We start from the raw sequence: 27,990 nt of genomic DNA, 5'->3' as shown, positions 1-27,990 counted from the left end.
GGTTTATGTTATGACATGTGTCAAAACTTCACTCCTTTATGACTAAGATTCCATTGTATGTACATACTACATTTTATCCATACTTCTGCTGATAGACAGACGGGTTGTTTCTACCTTCTGGATATTGAATAATGATGCTATGAACATTTGTGTACAGTATCTGTTTGAGTTCCTGGTTTTAGTTTTTTGTGTACATACCTAAGCGTATTAGAGTTTTCCAAAGAAACAGAACCAATAGTGTGCGTGTGTGTGTGTGTGTGTGCGTGCGTGCATGTGTACATAAAGAGATTTATTATGAGGAGGTGGCTCACTGCATTATGGAAGCTGAGAAGTCTCATGATCTGCCATTTGTAAACCAGAGACCCAGGAAAGCCAGTGGTGTAAATCTGGTCCAAGTCCTCAGTCGGAGGGCTTGAGAACCATGAGAGCTCACGGTGTAAATCCCAGTGCAAGGACAGGAGAGATCAATGTCCCAGCTCAAGCAGCAGACAGGAAGCAAAAGGCTGAATTCCTCCTCTTCTGCTATTTTGTTCCGTTCAGGCCCCCAAATGATTGGCTGAGTCTCACCTATATGGGGAGGGGGCAACAACATTACTGAGTCTACCAATTAAATGCTAATCTCATCCTGAAACACCCTCACAGACATACCCAGAAATAATGTTTAATCGGGGCACATCTTTGCCCACTCAAGTTGACACATAACCATCATATTAGGGGTGGAATTTTGGAGTCGTATGTTAATTCTGTGTTGATTTTCTGAGGAACCACCAAATTGTTTTCTATGGGGACTGCATCATTTTACATTCCCCCCAGTAACGTACAAGTGTTCCTGTTTTTTCCACCCTCACTAACACGAGTTATATTCCACTGTTTTGAAAATAGCTGTTCTTCTGAGTGTGAGAGGTATTTTATTGGGATGCTATTGTAGTTGAATAGTTTTACTAATTTCTTTTATAGACGTTCATTGTGAGTGCATAGAAATGCAAACTGTGTTTTGCACATTGATTGTGTACCTTCAATTTTGTTGAATTCATTTATTAGCTCCATCAGTTTTCTGCGGATGATGTAGTGTTTCCTACATATAAGATCATGTCATCTGTGAGCAGAAATATTTACTTCTTCCTTCCCTAATTACATGTCTTTTTGTTTCTTTTTTGCCTAATTGCTCTTGATCATGGTGTATACTCCTTTTTATGGCTTCTGAATTCAGTTGGCTAGTATTTTTTGGAGGAATTTTACATTTGTATTAATAAGATATATTGGCCTAGAGTTGTTGTTTTTTTTTTGAGTATATCTACCAACCTCCTTATCAGGGTAATGATGGCTGCATAGAAAGAGATAGTTCTTTCCCATCTCATTTTTGTGGTAAAGTTGAGAAGAATTGGTATAACATTCTTCTTTAAATATTGGTAGAATTCCAGTGAAGCTATTGGGTCCTATGCATTTCTTCATGTGGAGGTTTCTGATTACTGATTCAATCTACTTACTTGTTATAGATCTATTCAGATTTTCTATTTCTTCTTGTGTCCATTTTAGTAGTTTTTTTTAATTTCTAGCAACTAGTCCATTTCTTCTAGGTTATTCAAATTTTTGGTAAATAATTGTTCATAATTTTCTCTTGTAATTTTTTCTTTTTATGAAATCAATAATATGTCCACTTTTTTTCGATTTTAATTACTAAGTTTTCTCTTTTTCTTTTTTTTTTTTTTTTATTATACTTTAAGTTCTAGGGTACATGTGCATGATTTATATCATGTATAACTCCCCAATGCATCCCTCCCTCCTCCCCCCCTCCCCTGATAGGCCCCAGTGTGTGATGTTCCCCTTCCCGAGTCCAAGTGATCTCATTGTTCAGTTCCCACCTATGAGTGAGAACATGCGGTGTTTGGTTTTCTCTTCTTGTGATAGTTTGCTAAGAATGATGGTTTCCAGCTGCATCCATGTCCCTACAAAGGACGCAAACTCATCCTTTTTTATGGCTGCATAGTATTCCATGGTGTATATGTGCCACATTTCTTAATCCAGTCTGTCACAGATGGACATTTGGGTTGATTCCAAGTCTTTGCTATTGTGAATAGTGCCGCAATAAACATACGTGTGCATGTGTCTTTGTAGTAGAGTAATTTATAATCCTTTGGGTATATACCCAGTAGTGGGATGGCTGGGTCATATGGTACATCTAGTTCTAGATCCTTGAGGAATCGCCATACTGTTTTCCATAATGGTTGAACTAGTTACAATCCCACCAACAGTGTAAAAGTGTTCCTATTTCTCCACATCCTCTCCAACACCTGTTGTTTCCTGACTTCTTAATGATTGCCATTCTAACTGGTGTGAGATGGTATCTCATTGTGTTTTGATTTGCATTTCTCTGATGGCGAGTGATGATGAGCATTTTTTCATGTGTCTGTTGGCTGTATGGATGTCTTCTTTTGAGAAATGTCTGTTCATATCCTTTCCCCACTTTTTGATGGGGTTGTTTGTTTTTTCTTGTATATTTGTTTGAGTTCTTGGTAGATTCTGGATATTAGCCCTTTGTCAGATGAGTAGGTTGCAAAAATTTTTTCCCATTCTGTAGGTTGCCTGTTCACTCTGATGGTAGTTTCTTTAGCTGTGCAAAAGCTCTTTAGTTTAATTAGATCCCATGTGTCAATTTTTGCTTTTGCTGCCATTGCTTTTGGTGTTTTAGACATGAAGTCCTTGCCCATGCCTATGTCCTGAATGGTACTACCTAGATTTCTTCTAGGGTTTTTATGGTATTAGGTCTAACATTTAAGTCTCTAATCCATCTTGAATTAATTTTCGTATAAGGGTAAGGAAAGGATCCAGTTTCAGCTTTCTACTTATGGCTAGCCAATTTTCCCAGCACCATTTATTAAATAGGGAATCCTTCCCCATTTCTTGTTTCTCTCAGGTTTGTCAAAGATCAGATGGCTGTAGATGTGTGGTATTATTTCTGAGGACTCTGTTCTGTTCCATTGGTCTATATCTCTGTTTTGGTACCAGTACCATGCTGTTTTGGTTACTGTAGCCTTGTAGTATAGTTTGAAGTCAGGTAGCGTGACGCCTCCAGCTTTGTCCTTTTGACTTAGGATTGTCTTGGCAATGCGGGCTCTTTTTTGGTTCCATATGAACTTTAAAGCAGTTTTTTTCCAATTCTGTGAAGAAAGTCATTGGTAGCTTGATGGGGATGGCATTGAATCTATAAATCACCTTGGGCAGTATGGCCATTTTCACGATATTGATTCTTCCTATCCATGAGCATGGTATGTTCTTCCATTTGTTTGTGTCCTCTTTGATTTCACTGAGCAGTGGTTTGTAGTTCTCCTTGAAGAGGTCCTTGACATCCCTTGTAAGTTGGATTCCTAGGTATTTTATTCTCTTTGAAGCAATGTGAATGGAAGTTCATTCCTGATTTGGCTCTCTGCTTGTCTGTTACTGGTGTATAAGAATGCTTGTGATTTTTGCACATTAATTTTGTATCCTGAGACTTTGCTGAAGTTGCTTATCAGCTTAAGGAGATTTTGGGCTGAGACAATGGGGTTTTCTAAATATACAATCATGTCATCTGCAAACAGGGACAATTTGACTTCTTCTTTTCCTAACTGGATACCTTGATTTCTTTCTCTTGCCTGATTGCCCTAGCCAGAACTTCCAACACTATGTTGAATAGGAGTGGTGAGAGAGGGCATCCCTGTCTTGTGCCAGTTTTCAAAGGGAATTTTTCCAGTTTTTGCCCATTCAGTATGATATTAGCTGTGGGTTTGTCATAAATAGCTCTTATTATTTTGAGGTACGTTCCATCAATACCAAATTTATTGAGCGTTTTTAGCATAAAGGGCTGTTGAATTTTGTCAAAAGCCTTTTCTGCATCTATTGAGATAATCATGTGGTTCTTGTCTTTGGTTCTGTTTATATGCTGGATTACGTTTATTGATTTGCGAATGTTGAACCAGCCTTGCATCCCAGGGATGAAGCCCACTTGATCATGGTGGATAAGCTTTTTGATGTGCTGCTGAATCCGGTTTGCCAGTATTTTATTGAGGATTTTTGCATCGATGTTCATCAGGGATATTGGTCTAAAATTCTCTTTTTTTGTTGTGTCTCTGCCAGGCTTTGGTATCAGGATGATGTTGGCCTCATAAAAAGAGTTAGGGAGATTCCCTCTTTTTCTATTGATTGAAATAGTTTCAGAAGGAATGGTACCAGCTCCTCCTTGTACCTCTGGTAGAATTCAGCTGTGAATCCATCTGGTCCTGGACTTTTTTGGTGGGTAGGCTATTAATTGTTGCCTCAATTTCAGAGCCTGCTATTGGTCTATTCAGGGATTCAACTTCTTCCTGGTTTAGTCTTGGGAGAGTGTAAGTGTCCAGGAAATTATCCATTTCTTCTAGATTTTCTAGTTGATTTGCGTAGAGGCATTTATAGTATTCTCTGATGGTTGTTTGTATTTCTGTGGGGTCGGTGGTGATATCCCCTTTATCATTTTTTATTGCGTCTATTTGATTCTTCTCTCTTTTCTTCTTTATTAGTCTAGCTAGCGGTCTGTCAATTTTGTTTATCTTTTCAAAAAACCAACTCCTGGATTCATTGATTTTTTGGAGGTTTTTTGTGTCTCTATCTCCTTCAGTTCTGCTCTGATCTTAGTTATTTCTTGCCTTCTGCTAGCTTTTGAATGTGTTTGCTCTTGCCTCTCTAGTTCTTTTAATTGTGATGTTAGAGTGTCAATTTAGATCTCTCCTGCTTTCTCTTGTGGGCATTTAGTGCTATAAATTCCCTCTACACACTGCTTTAAATGTGTCCCAGAGATTCTGGTATGTTGTATCTTTGTTCTCATTGGTTTCAAAGAACATCTTTATTTCTGCTTTCATTTCGTTATGTACCCAGTAGTGATTCAGGAGCAGGTTGTTCAGTTTCCATGTAGTTGAGCGGTTTTGATTGAGTTTCTTAGTCCTGAGTTCTAGTTTGATTGCACTGTGGTCTGAGAGACAGTTTGTTATAATTCAGTTCTTGTACATTTGCTGAGGAGTGCTTTACTTCCAATTATGTGGTCAATTTTGGAATAAGTGCGATGTGGTGCTGAGAAGAATGTATATTCTGTTGATTTGGGGTGGAGAGTTCTATAGATGTCTATTAGGTCCGCTTGGTGCAGAGATGAGTTCAATTCCTGGATATCCTTGTTAACTTTCTGTCTCGTTGATCTGTCTAATGTTGACAGTGGAGTGTTGAAGTCTCCCATTATTATTGTATGGGAGTCTAAGTCTCTTTGTAGGTCTAAGGACTTGCTTTATGAATCTGGGTGCTCCTGTATTGGGTGCATATATATTTAGGAGAGTTAGCTCTTCCTGTTGAATTGATCCTTTACCATGATGTAATGGCCTTCTTTGTCTCTTTTGATCTTTGATGGTTTAAAGTCTGTTTTATCAGAGACTAGGATTGCAACCCCTGCTATTTTTTGTTCTCCATTTGCTTGGTAGATCTTCCTCCATCCCTTTATTTTGAGCCTATGTATGTCTCTGCATGTGAGATGGGTCTCCTGAATACAGCAGACTGATGGGTCTTGACTCTTGATCCAGTTTGCCAGTCTGTGTCTTTTAATTGGAGCATTTAGTCCATTGACATTTAAGGTTAATATTGTTATGTGTGAACTTGATCCTGTCATTATGATATTAACTGGTTATTTTGCTCGTTAGTTGATGCAGTTTCTTCCTAGCCTCGATGGTCTTTACATTTTGGCATGTTTTTGCAATGGCTGGTACCGTTGTTCCTTTCCATGTTTAGGGCTTCCTTCAGGGTCTCTTGTAAGGCAGGCCTGGTGGTGACAAAATCTCTAAGCATTTGCTTATCTGTAAAGGATTTTATTTCTCCTTCACTGATGAAGCTTAGTTTGGCTGGATATGAAATTCTGGGTTGAAAATTCTTTTCTTTAAGAACGTTGAATATTGGCCCCCACTCTCTTCTGGCTTGTAGAGTTTCTGCCGAGAGGTCTGCTGTTATTCTGATGGGCTTCCCTTTGTGGGTAACCCGACCTTTCTCTCTGGCTGCCCTTAAGATTTTTTCCTTCATTTCAACTTTGGTGAATCTGGCAATTATGTGTCTTGGAGTTGCTCTTCTGGAGGAGTATCTTTGTGGCGTTCTCTGTATTTCCTGAATTTGAATGTTGGCCTGCCCTACTAGGTTGGGGAAGTTCTCCTGGATGATATCCTGAAGAGTGTTTCCAACTTGGTTCCATTTTCCCCCTCACTTTCAGGCACCCCAATCAGACGTAGATTTGGTCTTTTACATAATCCCATACTTCTTGCAGGCTTTGTTCATTTTTTTCTTTTTTTTTTTTTTCTTTTGGTTTCTCTTCTCGCTTCATTTCATTCATTTGATCCTCAATCGCTGATACTCTTTCCTCCAGTTGATCGAGTCGGTTACTGAAGCTTGTGCATTTGTCACGTATTTCTCGTGTCATGGTTTTCATCTCTGTCATTTCGTTTATGATCTTCTCTGCATTAATTAGTCTAGCTGTCAATTCTTCCACTTTTTTTTCAAGATTTTTAGTTTCTTGCGCTGGGTACGTAATTCCTCCTTTAGCTCTGAGAGGTTTGATGGACTGAAGCCTTCTTCTCTCATCTCGTCAAAGTCATTCTCTGACCAGCTTTGATCCGTTGCTGGCGATGGGCTGCGCTCCTTTGCAGGGGGAGATGCGCTCTTATTTTTGAATTTCCAGCTTTTCTGCCCTGCTTCTTCCCCATCTTTGTGGTTTATCTGTCTCTGGACTTTGATGATGGTGACGTACTGATGGGGTTTTGGTATAGGTGTCCTTCCTGTTTGATAGTTTTCCGTCTGACAGTCAGAAGGACTGTCTGTTGGTCTGTTAGAGATTGCTTGAGGTCCACTCCAGACCCTGTTGCCTGGGTATCAGCAGCAGAGGTTGCCGAAGATAGAATATTGCTGAACAGCGAGTGTACCTGTCTGATTCTTTCTTTGGAAGTTTCCTCTCAGGGTGACGCCACCCTGTGAGGTGTGGGGTATCAGACTGCCCCTAGTGGGGGATGTCTCCCAGCTAGGCTACTCGGGGGTCAGGGACCCACCTGAGCAGGCAGTCTGTCCGTTCTCAGATCTCAACCTCCGCGTTAGGAGATCCACGGCTCTCCCCAAAGCTGTCAGACAGAGTCGTTCGGGTCTGCAGCGGCCCCGCTCTTTCCCCTATGGACTGCAGCTGTGCGCTGTCCGCAGCGGTAGAGTCTACAGAGACAGGCAGGCTTCCTTGAGCTGCTGTGAGCTCCACCCAGTTCAGCTTCCCAGCGGCTTTGTTTACCTACTTAAGCCTCAGCAATGGCGGGCGCCCCTCCCCCAGCCTCGCTGCTGCCTTGCGGATAGATCGCCGCAGACGGCTGTGTTAGCTGTGAGGGAGGCTCCGTGGGCGTGGGACCCTTCCGCCAGGTGTGGGATATATTCTCCTGGTGTGCCTGTTTCCTTAAAGCGCAGTATTGGGGTGGGAGTTACCCGATTTTCCAGGTGTTGTGTGTCTCAGTTCCCCTGGCTAGGAAAAGGGATTTCCTTCCCCCTTGCGCTTCCAGGTGAGGCGATGCCTCGCCCTGCTTCAGCTCACGCTGGTCAGGCTGCAGCAGCTGACCCGCACCGATTGTCCGGCACTCCCTAGAGAGATGACCCCAGTACCTCAGTTGAAAATGCAGAAATCACCGGTCTTCTGTGTCGCTCGCGCTGGGAGTTGGAGACTGGAGCTGTTCCTATTCGGCCATCTTGCTCCGCCCTTTCTCTTTTTCTTAAACTCATCAATCTAGCTAACGGTTTGTGGGTTTTTTTGTTTGTTTGTTGTTTGTTTGTTTGCTTGTTTTGATCTTTTCAAAGAACTAACTTGATATTGCTTGGCTATGTCCCGACCCAAATCTCACTTGAATTGTATCTTCCAGAATTCCACACTGTTGTGGGAGGGACCCAAGGGGAGGTAATGAATCATAGGGGCCAGTCTTTCCCGGCTATTCTCGGATAGTGATAAGTCTCACGAGATCTGATTGTGTTTATTCAGGGGTTTCTGCTTTTGCTTCTTCCTCATTTTCACTTGCCACTTGCCATATAAGAGTGCCCTTCGCTCCACCATGATTCTGAGGCCTCCCCAGCCATGTGTAACTGTAATCCAGTTAAACCTTTTTTTGTTTTTTTTTTGAGACGGAGTATTGCTCTGTTGCCCAGGCTGCAGTGCAGTGGCATGATTCGACTCATTGCAACCTCCGCCTCCCAGGTTCAAGCGATTCTCCCACCTCAACCTCCCGAGTAGCTAGGATTACAGGCACCCACCATCTTGCCCGACTAAGTTTTGTATTTTTGTACAGATGGGGTTTCACCATGTTAGCCAAGCTGGTCTTGAACTCCTGACCCCAGGTGATCCACCTGCCTTGGCCTCCCAAAGTGCTGGTATTACAGGTGTGAGCCACTGCGCCTGTCCTTAAACCTCTTTTTCTTCCCAGCTCGGTATGTCTTATCATAGCATGAAACGTACTATATACAATTAATAACAACTTTTGGCTTGTTTCATTAATTTTCTCTATATGGTTTAAAGTTTTCTTTTTCTTTTCTGTTCTTTCTTTTTTGTTTTTTTTTTTTTTTTTTCTCTTTTTGAGACAGGGTCTCACTTTGTTGCCCAGGCTGGAGTGCAGTGTTACAATCACAGCTCAATGCAACTTCAACCTCCTTTGCTCAAGTGATCCTCCCAAGTAGCTGGGACCACAGGCATGAGCCACCAGGCCTGGCTACTTTTTGTATTTTTTGTAGAGACAGAGTTTTGCCATGTTTCCCAGTCTGGTCTTGAACTCCTAAGATCAAGGGATCCACCTGCCTCAGCCTCCCAAAGTGCTGGGATTACAGGCATGAGCCAGCACACCTGGCAGGTTTTAAGTTTTCTATCTTGTTTTTCTCTAATCTTTGTTTCCTTCCTGCTGTTAGCTTTGGCTTTAGTTTGCTCATCTTTTTCTAGTTCCTTAAGATGTACAGTTAGTTTATTGTTTTGAAGTCTTTTTTTTTTTTAATGTAGACATGTACTGCTATAATGTTCCCTCTTAGCACTGCTTTCACTGCATTCCATATGTTTTGATATGTTGTATTTGTAGTTTCATTCCTCTCAAGGTATTTTCTAATTTTCCTTGTGGTTCTTTCTTTGACCCATTTGTTGCTTAAAATTTTATTTATTAATTTCTACATAATTGAGGATTTTCCACTTTTCCTTCTGTTATTCCTTTCTAGTTTCATTCACTTGTGATCACAAAGGTATTTTGTATGATACTAATTTTTAAAAATGTATTAGGACTTGTTTTGTGGCCTGACATGATTATCATGGAAAATGTTTTATGTGCACTTGAGAAGAATGTACATTTTGCTTTTGTTAGCTGGGATGTTTTGTATAAGGCTGGGAGGCTTATAAACAACAGAAATTTATTTCTCACTATCTTGGAGACTGGAGGTCCAAGTTCAGGATGTCAACATAGTTGGGCTCTCTTCTGGGTTGCAGACTGCTAACTTCTCATTGCATGCTTCCATTGTGGAAAGAGAGCAAGCTAGTTCTCTGGCCTCTTCTTAACAGGGAACTAATCGTACTTGTGAGAGCTCCACTCTTACGACCTAACTGCCCCTCAAAGGCGCTGCCTTTAAGAATAATCACGTTGAGAATTAGATTTCAGCATAAGGATTTTGGAGGGACACAAACATTCACTTCATAAGAGTCATCAAATTTGAGCATGCATCAGACTTCATCACTTTTGCTTGATTCTCCATTAAAAGTAGGAATGCATTGTGTACTTAAATATAGGCATTGTAGGTAATGGGAGATGTTGTGCAAACCAAGTGTAATTTATAAGATTGAAGATGATTCCAGGTTTTGAAAAATTATGAATAGTAGAGTTGATCCTTTCTTTTTTAGTATTATTGTACATAAGCAAATTCTACATAGTATTTTTCTGTTTTTAGTTTAGATTGACTAATTATTATGACTGGAAATAAAGCTTAAAATTATTCTATATGTTTAAGTCCCAGAAGTTTACTCAATTTTGGAATACCATTTATTCTTATATGATCTTTTATTCAATATCTATATGCTATATTGTACAAATACCAAACAAGTTTATACATTTTATTCACAATTTATTGTAGTTCATTTTTAGGTCAAATTTTGGAGGGGCGGGGAAGGGCTGATACTCTGGTACCATAACAGAACCATAATCAGAAATTTTCTGTCCTAATTAATCACTTTCATAATTGTTAACGCATGTTTAAAAATTCTAATACTAAAACACTAAACTTTTTTTTTTTTTTTTGAGGCGGAGTCTTGCTCTGTCACCCAGGCTGGAGTGCAGTGGCCGGATCTCAGCTCACTGCAAGCTCCGCCTCCCGGTTTACGCCATTCTCCTGCCTCAGCCTCCCGAGTAGCTGGGACTACAGACGCCCGCCACCTCGCCCGGCTAGCTTTTTGTATTTTTTAGTAGAGACGGGGTTTCACCGTGTTAGCCAGGATGGTCTCGATCTCCTGACCTCGTGATCCGCCCGTCTCGGCCTCCCAAAGTGCTGGGATTACAGGCTTGAGCCACCGCGCCCGGCCAAAACACTAAACTTTTATACTTTTATTTCTTTTTAGAACCTTGTGAAACATCTTCCTGAGCAGAAGATACTCAATGAATTAGCAGAGCTTAAGAATGAATATGATGACCTCTGTGAGCCTGAACAATTTGGAGTTGTGGTATGTATACAACATGAGGGACCACAAACTCAGCTGGGAGGTTAACACTTGCCAGAAACAGTGAAAAGAAAGACACTTCAGTTGTCAATTATTTTTTCATTACTGTATTGCTACATAATTTAATATAATATTGGCTGTCAGAAAAAAATCCTTTTTTACCTATTATTATTTGTCATGGCATTGAAAAATAATAAAATATTCTCATTCATAAAATACTTCAAAATATCTCAGGGGATCTTTTGTATAACAGTGCCAATTTTTAATTCTATTAATATATCCAAACAGTATGCATTATTATTATGTGGGCTATTTTTCCTTCCATTTAGATCTTAATGTTAGAATTTGACCCCCCAAAAATAGGTTAAAATAAAAGGATATTTACTAGATAATTAGCAAAGTAATAGAGACTCTTTTTCTAGTGTATATATCGTGTCAGAAAAAGTACAAGGATTTTAGATTTCATATAGTGTCATTAATTGATTTAAAGCTTGAAACGTGCTGTTTTAGTTGGGAAGAAAATCTTATACATCATGTCTTGAAATCATCATGTAGTTAAATTATTATTAGAATGAATTATTTTTTCTTATCCCGCCCTTCATATTAAGGGGTACAAAAGATGAATAAGTATAAATTTTGAATTCAAGATTATAGTTATATATTAAGTATTCCCCAAACTGACTATTCAAATAGTTGACAAAAAAACAAAAACAAAAACAAAAAATGGCAGGAAAAGAGGGCACTATGATTTATTTAATTTCTTGGAGAAAAAGCTATTTTTTACTTAGGTGTTCAGTGCAAGTTTGTTTGCCATATGAATAAATAGCTCCATTATGGTGACCAACTTTACCCTGGCTCCCTGAACATTTTCCATTTGCATACTAAGAATTTTAAAATTACCATTGGACCTAATAGTCAAACATTTTCAGCCTTATCCAAAATATTCTGTAAACTTTTAAATAGTATAGTATGTTAGAATTGATCTAATTTGATACCTTGCAGTTTAAAAATCCTGTTTAAAGTCAAACTGTGCTAGATGAGACTGAGCATGTTCCTTTTGAACATGTGCAATAAATGCTTACCCATATTTATTAATTTTGAGACATGGCATTGACTACACTTATGTAGAAGGATTCTGTCAAATTCTTGCAAAGAAAATCAGGAATGTATATTTGGGATCAGATAGAGCATATAATGGTATCTGAGAAAGGTATTTATTTCTCTTATTTTTGAACAAGGTGAATTAACTAAATTCTAAATTTGATAGATATCATTTGTTAACTAAAAGCAATTTAGCACAATATTGAGTAATACAGTTATTTAGACCAAAGTCCACATTTGAAGCCTGAGCTGCTTGGATCCATATTATAATTGAAGCAAGGCTATATACCCTCTGAGAATTCAGCTGTGTCATGATGGTTATGAGTTTTACAGTAGGTACACTACACGATTTCTCTGAAGTCATTTTTTTTTTTTCTGAATGCAGTTTATCTTGGAAGATGTATTAGTTTGCCAAGCAAGTCCTTTCAAGAGGCATATCCTTGGTACCACACTGAGGAAATGAAGTTTGGGGACATAAAAAGCAATATACCTTCTGAACTCAAAGCAAAATAGAAAATGGAAGAGATTTCTTGTTTATGCACATAACCATAAATAATTCTGAGGCCGTGTGTACATGAAGTAACCTAGTCCCCTTATTTACTCTCACCATTCTTAGCTACATGTCTGTGGAGGGAAAAATTGAAGGACATTACAAACTAGTTTACACCATGTAAATTACCTAAGATAGTATCAATCAGGATTTGCCCAATAAAGTTTAGCTGCATTCACATCAAGGAAATAATTTTTAAACAATGATATACTTTAGTCTTTTAAATGTGTACTTTTCAGTGTTTAGAACAATATTATGTATAAAATAGACAGTAAATAAATGTTTATGAAATTGAATTACAGGACAATTATTAAGCCCAAGTCTGAGCCTGAAATTAGAAAGTAGTATAATTTAAATCTGTAACAATAGAAATTCTACTAAAACTTATTTCTCTAGGTGTATGCTGAAATTCAATTCACTTCTGTGTGTGTACATCCAAACACTTTTTAACCCTTAAACATATATCAACAGCCTAATGTGAGGACAATTTTGGAAACTGTTTAATAGAATCATCTGCAGTAATGAGAGAGGCTCCAAACTGGAAAGGCTCATTGCCTCTGCTCACTTCTCTTGTTAACATTATTAGTATATTTATCACATGATTTCTATATGGAAAACCTCCAGTATCTCCCTGAATTTACAGAATGAAATCCAAGCTCCTTCACATTCTCACTGTACTTCTGACTGTCTTGCTTTCTTCCTTTCTGTTCCCTTTGGTGAAGTGAGTCAATTGGTATCTTTTTGACATTTTAGCCTTTACCTCAATCAGACTCTCACTGCCATTTTAACAGTTATTTCACTCGCTCCCTATTCTGCGTCCTTTCATTTTTCCATAGTGGCCATACCATACCTTTCCTTCTCTCCTCAAGTCTTCTGTCTCCTCCCCATTCTTTTAACTTACCACGAACATCCTAACCTGTTACTTGCCAGAGAATAAAGAAAGCACTTTGACTTCAAAACCTCCAATATCTCTTCTACCTACAAAGTTTTCTCTAGCTATATATCTTTTACTTACTCATTCTGTGTCAAACCTCAGAAAAAGAGGAGCTCAATTTATCATTAACATTATTGCTGTTGATATTAGTATGGATAGAAACAAAATAAATATTGAAGACTTAACTTGTCAGATTCTATGAGAAGCATTTTTACTTCCACCAACTTACGTATTTCTCATGACAACCCGGCGAGTTTGGCACTATTAATGGCTCCATATTAAGGATGAGGATGCTGGGTGTGTTGGTTCATGCCTGTAATCCCAGCACTTTGGGAGGCCAAGGTGGGAGGATCACCTGAGTTCAGGAGTTCAAGACCAGCCTGGCCAACATGGTGAAACCTCATCTCTACTAAAAATACACAAATTGGCCAGGCGCGGTGGCTCACGCCTGTAATCCCAGCACTTTGGGAGGCTGAAGTGGGCGGATCACCTGAGGTCAGGAGTTCGAGACCAGCTTGGCTAACATGGTGAAACTCCATCTCTACTAAAAATGCAAAAATTAGCTGGGCGTGGTGGCAGGCACCTGTACTCCCAGCTACTTGGGAGGCTGAGGCAGGAGAATGGTGTGAACCCGGGAGGCGGAGCTTGCAGTGAGCCAAGATAGCACCACTGCACTCCAGTCTGGGCAACAGAATGAGACTCCATCTAAAATAAATAAATAAATGCAAAAATGAGCTGGGCATGGTGGCACATGCCTGTAATCCCAGCTACACAGGAGGCTGAGGCAGGAGAATCGCTTGAACCCGGGAGGCGGAGCTTGCAGTGAGCTGACATCAGGCCCCTGCACTCCAGCCTGGGCCACAGAGCAAGACTCCGTCTCAAAAAAAAAAAAAGGGAGGAGGAAACTGGGCCCAAGGAAGATTAGTTTACTTGTCCAAGGTCACACAGTAACTAGTAGTCAGAATTCAAATGATTCAAATGTTAGCAGTCTGTATTTGTAGCCAGTGTTTTAGCCACTGTGCTCCTGGGTTGTGGGTATGTGGGTGTGTATGTGATGCTCTACTACATGCTAATCTTCTCACTTCAGTTTTGGGCTTTGTTATGCACTGCCTACTTTAGGTGGTAGTATCTCTTACTTTCTTTCCTTCTGTTAGTTATTTTATTACTTCCTCAATTTGTCAGTTTCCACTCTGCTCTGCTGTTCAGAAAAAAAGAAAATCTTCAGTCATTTGCTGCCTGGAAAGGAGTGGATAGATGGGTGGATGGATGAATAAAAATCCTTCCTGACTGAGGTTTCTGCTTGCTACTGCCTTCTCTCCATTTCCTAGCATCAGTTTTTTTCAAAGATCAGTCTCCTTTTTCTCTCTACTTCCTTAACTCTCATTCACTGTTCAACCAATGGTGATCAGAATTCTGCCTTAAATAATGCATTGAAATTGAACTAGGAAAGGCCCTTAAATCCTGTTCACATCCAAAATACACATCGAGTATACTCACTTCTCTTTGTCTCCATTACCACCATCTTAGCCCAAGCCAGAATCATCATTGCAATTAACCATCACAATATACATTTATCTTGTTTTTCCCACTACCAGTTTTTCCATTCTCCAAATCTGTCTCGGCACGACTCTTAGTATGATGTTTCTAGAGTGTATCTGTATTGCATCATAATTTTTATCTGCTTAAAATACCAGTGCTGTTCTATAGCACTAAAGCTAAAGCGTTAACTTCTTACCGTGACCTAGAATACACTATCTGGTCTGGCACCTGCCCACCTCTCCTACTTTTATCACCTGCTATTTGGCCTCTTGCTCACTATGCCTCAGCCACATTTTATTTTTGAACTTACCATGTTCTTTCCTGCTCAGGACCATTGCACATGCTGCTCTTTTACTCCCGCTTGTTCCCTTCCTCTCTTGTTTATACTTCAAGTCATAGCTTAATTTTTGCTTTCCCAGTGGTACCTTCATTTGCCTTTCAGTCAGAAATAGATCTCCCTACTAAACTCTCCCAGATTACCTTTTAAATTTTCCTTTCTAGAAATTATCATGGATTTTAATTAAATGTTTATTTATGAGGTTACTTCTTGACTGTCTATAATCTCAACTATATTGCAAGTTCTATAAATGAATGAGTCATGTTGATTTTATTCACGTGTGCTTAACAAATATTTCTTGAATGCATTTGCATGAATGGAAAATCAAGTGGACTCTTTCAGTCCTATCTTATTCTGTATCTATGTGGCATTTGATAAAAGAGTTTAAGCTCCTTTTCGAAACCTTTCCTCTCCTTAAACCATAAATAGTATTTCCTTAATTTTTTTTTCTTTTTTTTAAGAGGCAGGTTCTCTCTCTGTCCGCCAGGGTGGAGTGCAGTGGTGAGATCATACCTCACTGCAGTCTCGAACTCCTAGGTTTTAGTGATCCTCCCACCTCCACTTCCTGAGTAGCAAGTTCCACCATGCCTGGCTAATTTCTTTAAAAAGTTTTCTGTACCCATGGAGTCCCGCTGTGTTGCCCAGGCTGGTGTTGAACTCCTGGCCTCTAGCAGTCCTCCTGCTTCAGCCTCCCAAAGCACTGGGATTATAGCTATGTGCCACCATACCTGACCTTATTTCCTGATTTTAATGCTCTAACCCTGTGTAGTGCCCTATAGTGTTTCCATGATTATATAACTTCTTAGATCATAGACACAAAATCTCATCAGTTAGGGGTATAAATATGCCAGAAATTAGATTACTCTTGCAATATTCATTAAAATAATGATAATGAATAATTAACAAATTGGCTGATCGAGGTGGCTCACATCTGAATCCCAGCACTTTGGGAGGCCAATGCAGGCAGATGGCTCGAGCCCGGGAATTCGAGACCCGCCTGTCCAACATGGCAAAACCCCGTCTCTACAAAAAATACAGAAATTAGCCAAGCATGGTGCTGTGTGCTTATAGTCCAGCTACTTGGGAGGCTGAGGTGGGAGAATCACTTGAGCTCGGGAGGTGGAGGTTACAGTGAGCCGAGATTGCACTACTGCACTCCAGCCTGGGCAACAGAACCAGAACCTGTCTCAGGAACAAAAACCAACAACAAAAAAACACAATAAAATTGACAAAACTGGGGGAAATTGTGAAAGAAAGAAACTTATCTAAGGCAGTAACTGGCTACTAAGCTTTCTCTAACCTTTGGGTTTTTTTAGCAGCCACATCATTAGGTTTGCTTATAATCATGTGCAACCAGTTGGAAAAAAGAGAAAAAAAAAAAAAAAAAAAAAAAGAAAGAAAAACCCAGAGACTTTTCCTCTGTCTAGAGACAGATTCTGGTAAGGGGGATATGCTCGCTCCCACATATTCTGTGATCAATAATCTTGTTTAGGGGTAGATTGGCTGCATAGCTTCCCACTGACTTGTCTTCCAACCTGCCTCCCACAGAATTGAATTTGGTACATCACTGTAATTATGTGCTGTACCTTTACTGGGAAAAAAAGCACAGATTTTTGAAAGCTCTGGCAGTTAGAACCCTCAGCAGGAGCTTTTAGACTCTTCTGAGTGTCTTTGCAGCTCAGCTGTTCTCAAACCTCAGAGCTATGGAAGTTCCCACTTGTCGTGCACAAGGGATGGAGACCCATACTGTGTGTATCTATTAAACTAACACATCTTCTGAGGAAAAGAAGGCAATCATTAGTTCTCTTAGTAATCGGTACTTTTTGTTTTTCTGACTTCAAAATTACACATATTTTTCAACTAAAAATATTCTAAAGCTGTAATCTAACAAAAAATGTTGAAATTGGCTTGGGCGTAGAAATCTTCATAATAGATAGCACAGATTATGTGATATTGCTGACAGCACATTTAAATTTTTTTGGACAAATATATGAAGTGGGGAGGAGAGGATTTATGCATATAGTTGGAAGTACAACTGTAAATTTACTGTGCTTTTTAATTTTTTTAAAGCCTCGTAAGAGCTTATGAGCTATAAAGATAGCTTAACCAGGTGAAAAGAAAATTCTTAAAAGCTTTTTTTCCTTCCACATATCATCAAAGGCAATTAGTTTGGATAGAAAATTGTAAGTCCTCTGTTCCATTAATATCAAATCATTTTTCACTTTTGCATATTCAGTGTGAAAATTGCATTTTTCTTTATTTTATATGCCTGCATTCAGAATATTAAGTGTTTCGATATGTAATGCCCTGATTGTTTCTATTTTCATCACTTTTGTAAATATTATTGCTAGCTCTTACTTCCAGATGTATATTCATTTTATCTGAGAAAAAGCTGGTTTAATAATTTTGAGATCAGGTAAAAGAAAACTCACCATGACTCATTCTCAAGTACATGTATTTATATTCTTATCCCTCTTATTAACTTCTCATAATAATCAATATTTTGTGACAGAATTTCTTATTTCCATCAGCTTTTGCAATAAAATAAGGTAAAATAAAACCACCTGAAAATTGAATATTCAAATTAGGTCAGTAGATGTCAGTTAATTTTGCTATTGATTGGTTTTCATTAAATTTTTAAAAACTCAAAAGTTAACCCTTTCATTTTTTCCACCCACATATCACTAATTCCTAACACCACCATAGAAATTTTGATGACTGTGGCCAGGCACGGGGGCTCACGCCTATAATCCCAACACTTTGGGAGGCTGAGGCGGGTGGATCACGAGGTCAGGAGTTCGAGACCTGCCTTACCAACATGGTGAAACCCCGTCTCTACTAAAAATACAAAAATTAGCTGGGCATGGTGGTGGGTGCCTGTAATTCCAGCTACTCAGGAGGCTGAGGCAGGAGAATCATTTGAACTCGAGAGGCGGAGGTTGCAGTGAGCCCAGATCGTGCCATTGCACTCCATCCTGGATGACAGAGCGAGACTCCATCTCAAAAAAAAAAAAAAAGAAATGTTGATGGCATCTTGTCCTGAAACATGTTTTCAGAAAGGTGTTTTAAAATTCTTGCCTAACTTTTTAGTGTGATTCTTCGAGTTTATAGTGCCTTTTGGGGCACACAGTGTTATTGTGTATATATTGTGTATATAAAGACAAGTAGATGGTTGTTGATAGGTAATTCCACATATTTTTATCTTTGGGGAAATATTCTCTACCAGTACATCATTATTTTTTCTGATGTAGAATCAGTTTTCAACACTCAGTTTTTTCAAGGCTTCAATTCACAGATTAAGTATGACCCTTTTCTCTCATGACATCTAATATACAAACATTTGGCACTGATTCCATATAGTTGGTACACTTGTATTGGTTATTTTGTCCAGGCTAGGTACTGGATTTGCTACAGAAAGTATTAGAATGAGTATAAGTAGAAGAGGTTCTGCCCTGGAGGAGGTCATTGTCTAAAAGAAGATAGAAGTATTTACTTTATAGGTGTCATAAATGCCCCTGCCTTATTTCCACAACTCCAGGCAGAAATCTGGACAGTAATGACTCTGAATCTCATTTCTGTAGGCGGTTCTGCCTTCTATGAAACTTAAGTCTGTTCTCCTTTAATGTGGTTTCATGATCATTCTTTTTGTTATAGTCACAGATACAAAATGATTCTCTATATTCAATGGGCAGTGGATCAAAAGAGTAACTATTTGGAAAAAATACCTTGTAGCAAATATGTATTTGTTACAAATGTATCTGTTAATTCTAATGAATTCTTAACATTATGTTTTGAAGAGACTGGGGGATCAGTTTTGCTCCCATATGATAGACATTAATGGAATATGTCTTAGAAGTGAAAAGGAAAGATGACAGAAATAACCCTAAAGGCCACACCTGACCATAGGAGTGCCATGTGGCCATCTCCTTTTCCTTCACACATGATTTTTACATTTGTGCTCTTTTCCTTTCTCGGAGGATTCGTAGGTTAGTTGGGTAGTAGATCAATATTCATGAGCTGCGTACATACTAAAGTGTGTAAAATTCAAATTATATAAACAAAACTGTATCTAACTCTTTGGGGAAATAACCCACTTGTAGTTGCTCTCACTAAAGCTGTCAATGCACTTCTTTTATTTTATTTTTTTAATATAGTGAAGATCAGCTAAAGAAATGAGAGCCACTTGATGTGATTTGATAGACAAGTACATCGTAACACAAATAAATCCCCTATCTAATACAATACCCTGGTCAGCATCCCACAGCACTTCAAGAAATGAATTATAAAACAAAGGATGCCAGTCAACTAAAATGCTACGAGGGACTACAACTAAATACAAACACACATTTCAGCAGAGTTTTTATTTTATTTACTTACATCACTTAAGTGCACTCAAGTGCCTTTATGAGACATGAGCCTTTTAATAATTGTATATGTGGCTGAGGATGTTGCTCAGTGCTTCCTATTATTTCTAAGCTTAGTTATCTAGGATATCTCCTTACATATCCAAATCCTCTGATGGAGTTTCAACTGTTTCTATCAGTGTACACTGGTCTGATCATAAAAATTCACACTTATAGTTGCAAAAATTATGTGGTTATGACCAAATGTACTGGTTTGTGGCTTTTGTTAAGAGATGTACGTGCATAGCTTGCCTCCTCCATCATCTCTTGATTTTGTAATAATACAATTTTAATAATAACATTTCTAATGGTAGATGTATATTATGAATTAAAAATAGCTAAATAAAGCATGATACTTAGAGTGGATAATGAGAGCTGTTCTTCACTGAGCCCTGGAAATATATTTCTTAATTTTGAATGAGAGAAACTTTCCGTTGGGTTTGGGAGAACAGAGAAGGATCCCGGTTCCTTCATACTGACAATTTCTGAGGATGAATAAAGAATGTACTAACGACAATAACTATTGTTTTACAGTGTTTACATTGTGTCAGTTACTATGACAGGAGCGATACACATAGTATCACATTTAAGTTCTAATGCATCCTGTATAGATGATTTAGTGAATACATTTTCATGACAAGGAAATACTTAGAAACTCCAGGTAACTTGCAGTAGGTCATACAACTAGAAAGTGAGGCCCAGTGAGGTCGCTTACATCTGAAATGCCAGCACTTTGGAAGGCCCAGGTGGGCAGATCACTTGAGCCCCATGAGTTCAAGACCAGCCTGGGCAACATGGCACAACCCCGTCTCTGCAAAAACATGCAAAACGTAGCCAGGCATGGTGGTGTGTGCCTGTGGTCCTGGCTACTTGGGAGGCTGAGGTGGGAAGATCACCTGAGCCCCAGGAAGTCAAGGTTGCAGTGAGCTGTGATCACCCCACAGCACTCCAGCTTGGGTGACAGAGTGATACCCTCTCTCAAAAAAGTAAAGTGACAGACGTGTGGCTCAAACCTATGTCTGTGTAACTACAGTGTCCCTGTTTCTCCTACTGCAACTTACAGTATGGGTCTGGAGAATCCAGATAATTGTTACCCTCTCTTTCCTGGGTTTAGAGGAAAAAAATTCTCCTAAATCCTGTTCTTGAAAAAAAAGCTCTATGGGGCTCTGAATTTGGGCTAAGATTGGGCCTTGGCAGTATTGTTGGGGTGACCTACCTGGAAGCTAATGAATGACCTTACATATACTTCATCTTTCTCCACATCAGCCTGCTGTTATACCTCTTGAAACTATGCATCCTCTTCTTGACCCAGCATTTTACTGAATATTGTGTTTCCTGTTTATATAAATGAAGCCATTCATTCATTCATTTTACGATGGTTTATTTTTAAAATCACTTTTCATCTTTATCACCTGCCATGTATCAAACCTTGTTGTAGGAGATGAATCAATGGAGAATTTTTGCCAGATCAAAGGGCAACTTTGAACCCCTTACGGTATGCAACTTCTTCCGAAAAGCAGGCTGACTTATGATAGATTAATATCTAGTAATAGCAGTTCAACAAAGTTAATTCCCTAACAATTCTGGTTTGACATTATAACTGAAGACATTATTTTGTGGAAGTAAAATATTACTATCAGCTATTAATTTTGTTGAATAGACAATTGTCCTTGGGAAAAGATCTGGAAAATGGTTAGTCAGCTAAGTAGTGCTTTAAAAATCAATCAGCACATATTGATATACTCAAGACCCTGTACTAGGTGCGCCACAAGGTGTAGCTTTTGACTCTTTTCTCCTTTTTTTCTCTCTATGCAGTCTCCTCATCAATGACCTTACCTCCCATAGCATCTATTCAGATAACTCCCAAATCTGCCAACTCCAATACTTCTAACCCCTAGAACTATAGTTTCAAATCCTAGCAGATATCATAATAATAACAAAAATTCAACATGTCAGGAAAGCAATTTTATTATTTCCCTATCATGTGGGTATCATTTTACTATTTTTGAGAGGATTTGAGAGGGATCAAGGAGGACATTTAGTCTATGTTAATAATCCAAGCTTGAGGTACATAAAATTATGAGTTTCTATATGGTGAGCATGGAAAATAAGGAACAACTCCCAGAAATTCTGCAGGTTAAAATATTGGTAAGGATTGGTATTATTATAAATAACATTGTGTTTACTATGATTTGAATATCACTTCAAGATTTGGAGTCTTGAATGGGAAAATAAGAGCATCGTTGTTAGAAGTAAGATGCCCTATTTGATGTCTGAGAAGATGGTCAACTGAATTTACTTAAATGCTAATACAAATTTTTTGTTGCTGCCAGGCAATACTTTTCCTTTTTGGAACTAGCACTTTTTACTCTACCTTCCCACAGCTGTAGAGGCAGAGCCTAAAAAAGAAGAAAGTAAACGTATGGATCATTTATTTTGACTCCCTTCTTTTCATCAAAACAAGACTGCTTTACAGGAATTTCTCCCACTTTACGATGGGGAAACGTAAGGCCAGAAAATTAGGCAGACTGTTTTCACACAGTCAGATCACATGACAGTTTCTAAATTCAGTCTCATTTGACTTAGTTGCTACTAAGCTACACCTACCTGTCCTTGCTGCCTTAGTCCCTGATTGGCTTACTGGAATTTAAGTAGCAGCAGATCAGGAAAGCAAATCCATCTACTCTCATTCCCTGAAACAAGCAAACAACCAAGTGACAAACTGTACCAAATTAGCACCTCCTTCTACCTTCATTATTGCCGACATTGTTCTGCCTCACAACAGACTTCAAACTTTGGAGCCATCTTTGACTTTCTCCTGCTATAACTGATCGGTTACTAAGTCCCATTTATTCTTCCTTAATTCTATCTTTTATATCCATTGTTTTCTTGATCTTCCTCTTGTCAACATGCCACCTCATTACCTGTTTCTTGCACCATTTTGCTAACTTCCTGATGGTCTCCCTGCCATTAATCTCTCCTTCAACCAATCATAGTTACTTCTCCTAATAAGACTCAAGAGGCAGTGTGGGGCAGCGGTTGAGAGTCTGGGGTCTGTAGCCCAAAGACCTGCATTCAAATCTTTAGGCTTCCAACATACAATTTGATTTTGTGCAAGTTACTGACTATTTGTTTCACTTTTCTCATCTTTGGAATGAAAATAATGATAATCAAATCAATTAATAAATATAAAGCAAATGTTGAAAAATGTCTGGCACAAAGTACTTAATAAGTGTTAATTGCTGTTATCATTGTTACTATCATTATCAAAGCATACTTTGGTTATGTAATTTCAATTGGAGCTGATATTTTTATAAAAAGATCAAATCCATGTTCTCTGAGTTTGTAGACCAAACATTGTAGGCTAATACAAAACATGGAAAGGATAAGAATATGATTGAAGGCACATGATATAGGAACTGAAGAAGACTAAAAGCCCACATACGCCCTAAGGGTTTTGTTCCTTGTCCATCTGGTACCAAGGGCACCCTGGTGAACAGGGCCCCTATAAGCTCTGCAAAGTATGACCAGGAGAGCAAGTGTGTGGTCACTAGCAGCTGCTCAAAGCAACTCTATGGCTTTTTTAGTCACCAGGGAGACTAAAAAACTACTCCCTAAACATAAAATGATAGAAAGCATGCTTCAGTGCTAGTGATGGCCAGTTACCAGTAAAAGGAAAGGAAAAATAAAGTGAGGAGGGATTTGGAGACAGAGGTAGGGGCAGAAATGAAGGCAGAAAAATATATAAACTCAGAGTGATTCCCACAGAAACATACACAAAGAGACCTGCAAATTCATGGAGACATAGACTTTGATGTGATTAGCTTCCACTTCTGTGGCCTTTGCCTAGACTCTTTGGATACTTTGTTTCACATTCTGCCCCTAGGTATATGCATCATGTATATCTAGTCTATAAACCTTTTCTCACACCATTCTCTCTCTCTTTTCTTCTTCTCTTCTCTTCTTCTCTTCTCTTCTCTTCTCTTCTCTTCTCTTCTTCTCTTCTCTTCTCACTCTTCTCTTCTTTCTCTCTTCTCTCTTTCTTTCTCTCTCACTCTGTTGCCCAGGCTGGAGTGCAGTGGCACAATCTCGGCTCACTGCAACCTCCACCTACTAGGCTCAAGCAATTCTCCTGCCTCAGCCTCCTGGGTAGCTGGGATTACAGGCACTGTGCCACCACCACCATGCTAATTTTTGTATTTTTAGTAGAGACAGGGTTTCACCATGTTGGCCAGGCTGGTCTCAAACTCCTGACCTCAGGTGATCCTCCTGCCTCTGCCTCCCAAAGTGCTGGGTTGAGAGGTCTCAGCCACCATGCCCGGCCACTTTTTCCTTTTAGTGTCAGTTCTATGTGTGCTTAAATTTACATATGCATGCACACACCTATACATATATTTTTTCATGTGTATCCTCTACTGTGACGTCTTCATTAAACACTGTAATTCTAAGAGTTTAAAGTTTTTTCTTCTTCCAGTGAACACCTCCAGAACTTAATTTCTTTTTACCTAAAATCATATGCTGGCTTTTTCATCAGCAATAGTTTTCAAGGTTTTATGTTCAGTTTCAGAGTATATTGTAAGCTTTTTGTGAATAGATGGTGTGTTTTATACTTGCCATGTGAGTACTGAAGAAATAGCAGGACAATTTGTATAATAATACCCTGACCAGATTTTAAAAAAAAGTCATAAGTGACGAGACCAACAAAAATATAGTAACAGGTAGATATTCCATCATACTTTTGTATATCTGCCTGTGAAAAGCATGAAAACATATAGGAGGATTAGTAGAAGGCAGAGGTTCATATTTGGAGAGGCAGATGTTCATGGTTAACGGGCGCGTTTGAAGAAGAAAAATAATGGACTATGTCTTGATTCTGTATTAGAGTAGATATGGTCTGCCCAACAGCTCATCTCCTGCTTTTGAAAGGTACTTTGTGGTTTAAGAACTTTTGTTTATGTCGTCAAATTCTCTTCATGTTATCTGAAGATATCTTGGTGTCTAATCTGTACTTGGCATTTGTATTTAAGGAAGTAGGCTATACATACAAAAACAAATATAATTAGGAATATAATAATTTCACTGTGTGCATGTGTCTGTGTGTGTCATGTGGTCTACTTCTCTTCCATCTCCCCTCCCAGCATTCATTTTGTGAAGGAAAACTAGTTGAGTAACTTGGAGCTATAGGAAATTAAAAACTAAAAACAATTATTATCATAGTAACTATACCAACTGGAATATTTAATGTGCACCAATGCTATGAACAAGTAATTAAAACCAAAGTTGAACTGTATTGAAGGAAACCAATATAGAATTCTTGCATAATGTACTTGAAAAGTAAGTTCATGTGATTTTACTATCATCTAATTACTTAACATCAGCATCTGTCAAGTAGGTGAAATTCTTTAGAAATTCTTTAGAGTGTATGTAAATAATATATTTTATGAATAGAAATCATAAGTTTAAAAATTATTAATGCTCAATCAGAGCTAGTCTTCTGATTTCAAACAGTATAGTAATAGGTAATTTCTTAGGAAATGTTCCACTTACATTTTCTGTCATCATGTACATCTTTGTGGCCCGACTATTCACTCAACTCAATTTCATGTTTATAAATTTTCCTAGTTCACCTCAGGTACAGATGTTGGCAGTTTGAATGCTATTGATGGCTAATGATTATGCAATTAACATATAGCAACTGTTCAGCTTCTATAATATTTTATTAATGCCATAAGGATGATTTAGTTTTAAAAAACCTGTATAGCCAACTGCTTTTTAAACTTGGATAAAATATTTCTTTGGAATGTTTAAAGCAAAAAATATTTTTAAAATCCCAGAGCAAATTCACTTTATGCAGAGATGTTACAGTGTTGACTATGAAATTATTCCCACTAAAGAGATAAAATAAGAGGCATTCAATGTATATTCTCATAGAGTATTTCTTATCTTACAGATGAGCTCTGTGAAAATGTTACAGCCTCGTCTCAGTAGTATCCTGTTCAAACTCACATTTGAAGAACACGTAAACAACATCAAACCAAGCATCATAGCAGTAACTCTTGCCTGTGAAGAACTGAAGAAAAGTGAAAGCTTTAACAGACTTTTAGAATTAGTTCTTCTTGTTGGAAACTACATGAACTCAGGCTCAAGAAATGCCCAGTCTTTGGGTTTTAAGATCAACTTCCTTTGTAAGGTAAGATGACATTTTATAATGCTAATTTACAACAATAATCTTCCTGTTTATGAAAGGTGATACTGCAAATAGCAATCATGCATAAACCACAAAATTGTATGCTTAAAAAAGATGAATTTTCTGGGATGCGAATTATATCTCAATTCAAACAAATAATTTTTAAAAATCTTAGTAAAATCTAAAAGACTTGAAAATTCTTTTGGAATACAGTACTTAACATTTGCTGATTACATTTTACTGAAGTTTATAGACAAAAAATCCCCACTTTTATAAAGTAGATGCAGTATTGGCCAGGTGCGGTGGCTCACACCTGTAATCCCAGCACTTTGAGAGACCGAGGCAGGCGGATAACCCGAGGTCAGGAGTTCGAGACCAGCTTGGCCAACATGGTGAAACCCCATCTCTACTAAAAATACAAAAATTAGTGAGGGGAGGTGACGGGTACCTGTAATCCCAGCTACTCTGGAGGCTGAGGCAGGAGAATCGCTTTAACACCTGAGGCGGGGGTTGCAGTGAGCCAAGATCACGCCACTGTACTCCAGCCTAGGCAACAGAGCAAGACTATGTCTCATAAAATAAAATAGATGCAGTATTGTATTTCATTTACATTATTACTTATGTCTTTCTAAAAAGTATCTGACAAGCTAAATTTAATGAGGTAAATAGCCAGAAATTTATTTTTGAATATAGTTTGCTTATTCTACTCTAAGATAATGATACTCTTCAATGTCAAGTAGTATTGTACACTGGTATCTAGTGCATTCAAGAGGTTAAAGAGAAAATTGAATAATAATCAACTTGTTTTGATTGGATCATTTAATAATAACATTGTTGAGACTTATGAAAAGCAAACAAAGAAACAGAGAAGCCCAAAAGTGCTTGTACATGTCCATTTTTAGGCCAGAGCAAACCACCTTATTCAAGGAAAAGATCTGTCTGTTATAGAAGCCTGAAAAGACTCTGAGGTGAAGGCCTGTAAGAAAGCTAGAGACGAAAATAAATCTGAAAACAAGCAATCTATCTTTGACATCTCACCATTCTTTCACTTTTTTTCTCTCACATCTGAAAACATTGCAGAACTTTGGTTACTTATTGAAGTATATCCTAATGAGAACCCCAAATCTAGCAATGGATATGACTTTCTTTTCTATACATGCATTAAATTGATGTTCATTACATATACATGGACTAGCACTTTGATATGTATCAAAAATGATTTGATCTTGGGAGTTCTAACCCGAATAGCCATAAAGAATAACACTTACAGATAGTAATAGGATGTACAATAGAATTGTGAATATCTGTTTATTCCTGATATATTTTTGAGGGCCGTAAGGAAAGAGAACAAGAAGGAAAATAGGGAAAATTATCTGGAAATGCTGGATTTTGTGAAGAAAACATTTTTACCCTCATCTTCTTGTGATATTTGGGGGCATGTAAAATCATTTCATAATGCCAGAGGGAATAAGGCAATGCTTTTAATAAACTGTACTAAATCATGCCAGATTTATAGGATAAAATAAAGTATTTAGGACGTTAACATTGTATTGTATACCATATACCCAATGTTAATAGAGTAATCTCTTTACCATGGTGCTACTTGCCTAGAGTATATGCTATATGCACAGTGAGTAAATGTAAAAGTCTTCTTGCTTGACAATTATAAAAAGAGTATAAGTTAAAATATCATTAGAAATTTGTATTAGATACCTGTTTTGCATTTAATTCATATAAAAATATTTTAAACCATTCTAATTTGAAGAAATATGTACCTTATAAGTATCTTAATTTCATACTATTCAAATTAATTACATGAACTGATTTCTATGAAGCAAGAATGAGTAAGTCATGTATACATAGGAACAAAAGATTACGTTAATCTCACCGAAGGATTTTACAGTTACATCTTGTATTTTGGAGAGAGGCTTCTTTCTGTCATCTACCTGTCAAATAAAAGTTCTTCTACACAGCACTGATCTGACATCTATCACTAGAGGTATGCTCAAAGGATTCAGCACAAAGATTTTTGCCAACTTCAAATAAAATAAAAAATAATCTTGTGGGAAATACTATCATGTAGCAATAGGAGTTCCAAAAGTGAAAGAAGTGAAGGTTTTAAAATCTGTCCCCCACCCCACCCCCCACTTTTCAGTAAGATTTTTACCTTCTGGGAAATTTTCTAGGAAAACACTTGTCATTTAGAA

General features: G+C 38.2%; 1 protein-coding gene across 5 annotated transcripts in view; it reads left to right on the top strand.

Moving 5' to 3' along the window:
• DIAPH2 (diaphanous related formin 2) overlaps positions 1 to 27,990 on the top strand; it is a 947,390-nt gene that overhangs the window by 431,992 nt on the left and 487,408 nt on the right. For all 5 annotated transcript variants that reach the window (XM_033201830.1, XM_033201829.1, XM_033201828.1 and 2 more), the window contains 2 exons: positions 10,634 to 10,735; positions 25,547 to 25,786. In XM_033201830.1, the coding sequence (XP_033057721.1) occupies positions 10,634 to 10,735; positions 25,547 to 25,786 (342 nt within the window). The remainder of the gene's footprint in view (positions 1 to 10,633; positions 10,736 to 25,546; positions 25,787 to 27,990) is intronic.

This window comes from Trachypithecus francoisi, unplaced genomic scaffold, assembly GCF_009764315.1.
Source record: "Trachypithecus francoisi isolate TF-2019V2 unplaced genomic scaffold, Tfra_2.0 Lachesis_group6, whole genome shotgun sequence".
Lineage (NCBI taxonomy): Eukaryota > Metazoa > Chordata > Mammalia > Primates > Cercopithecidae > Trachypithecus > Trachypithecus francoisi.
This window is presented reverse-complemented; position numbering and strand designations above follow the sequence as displayed.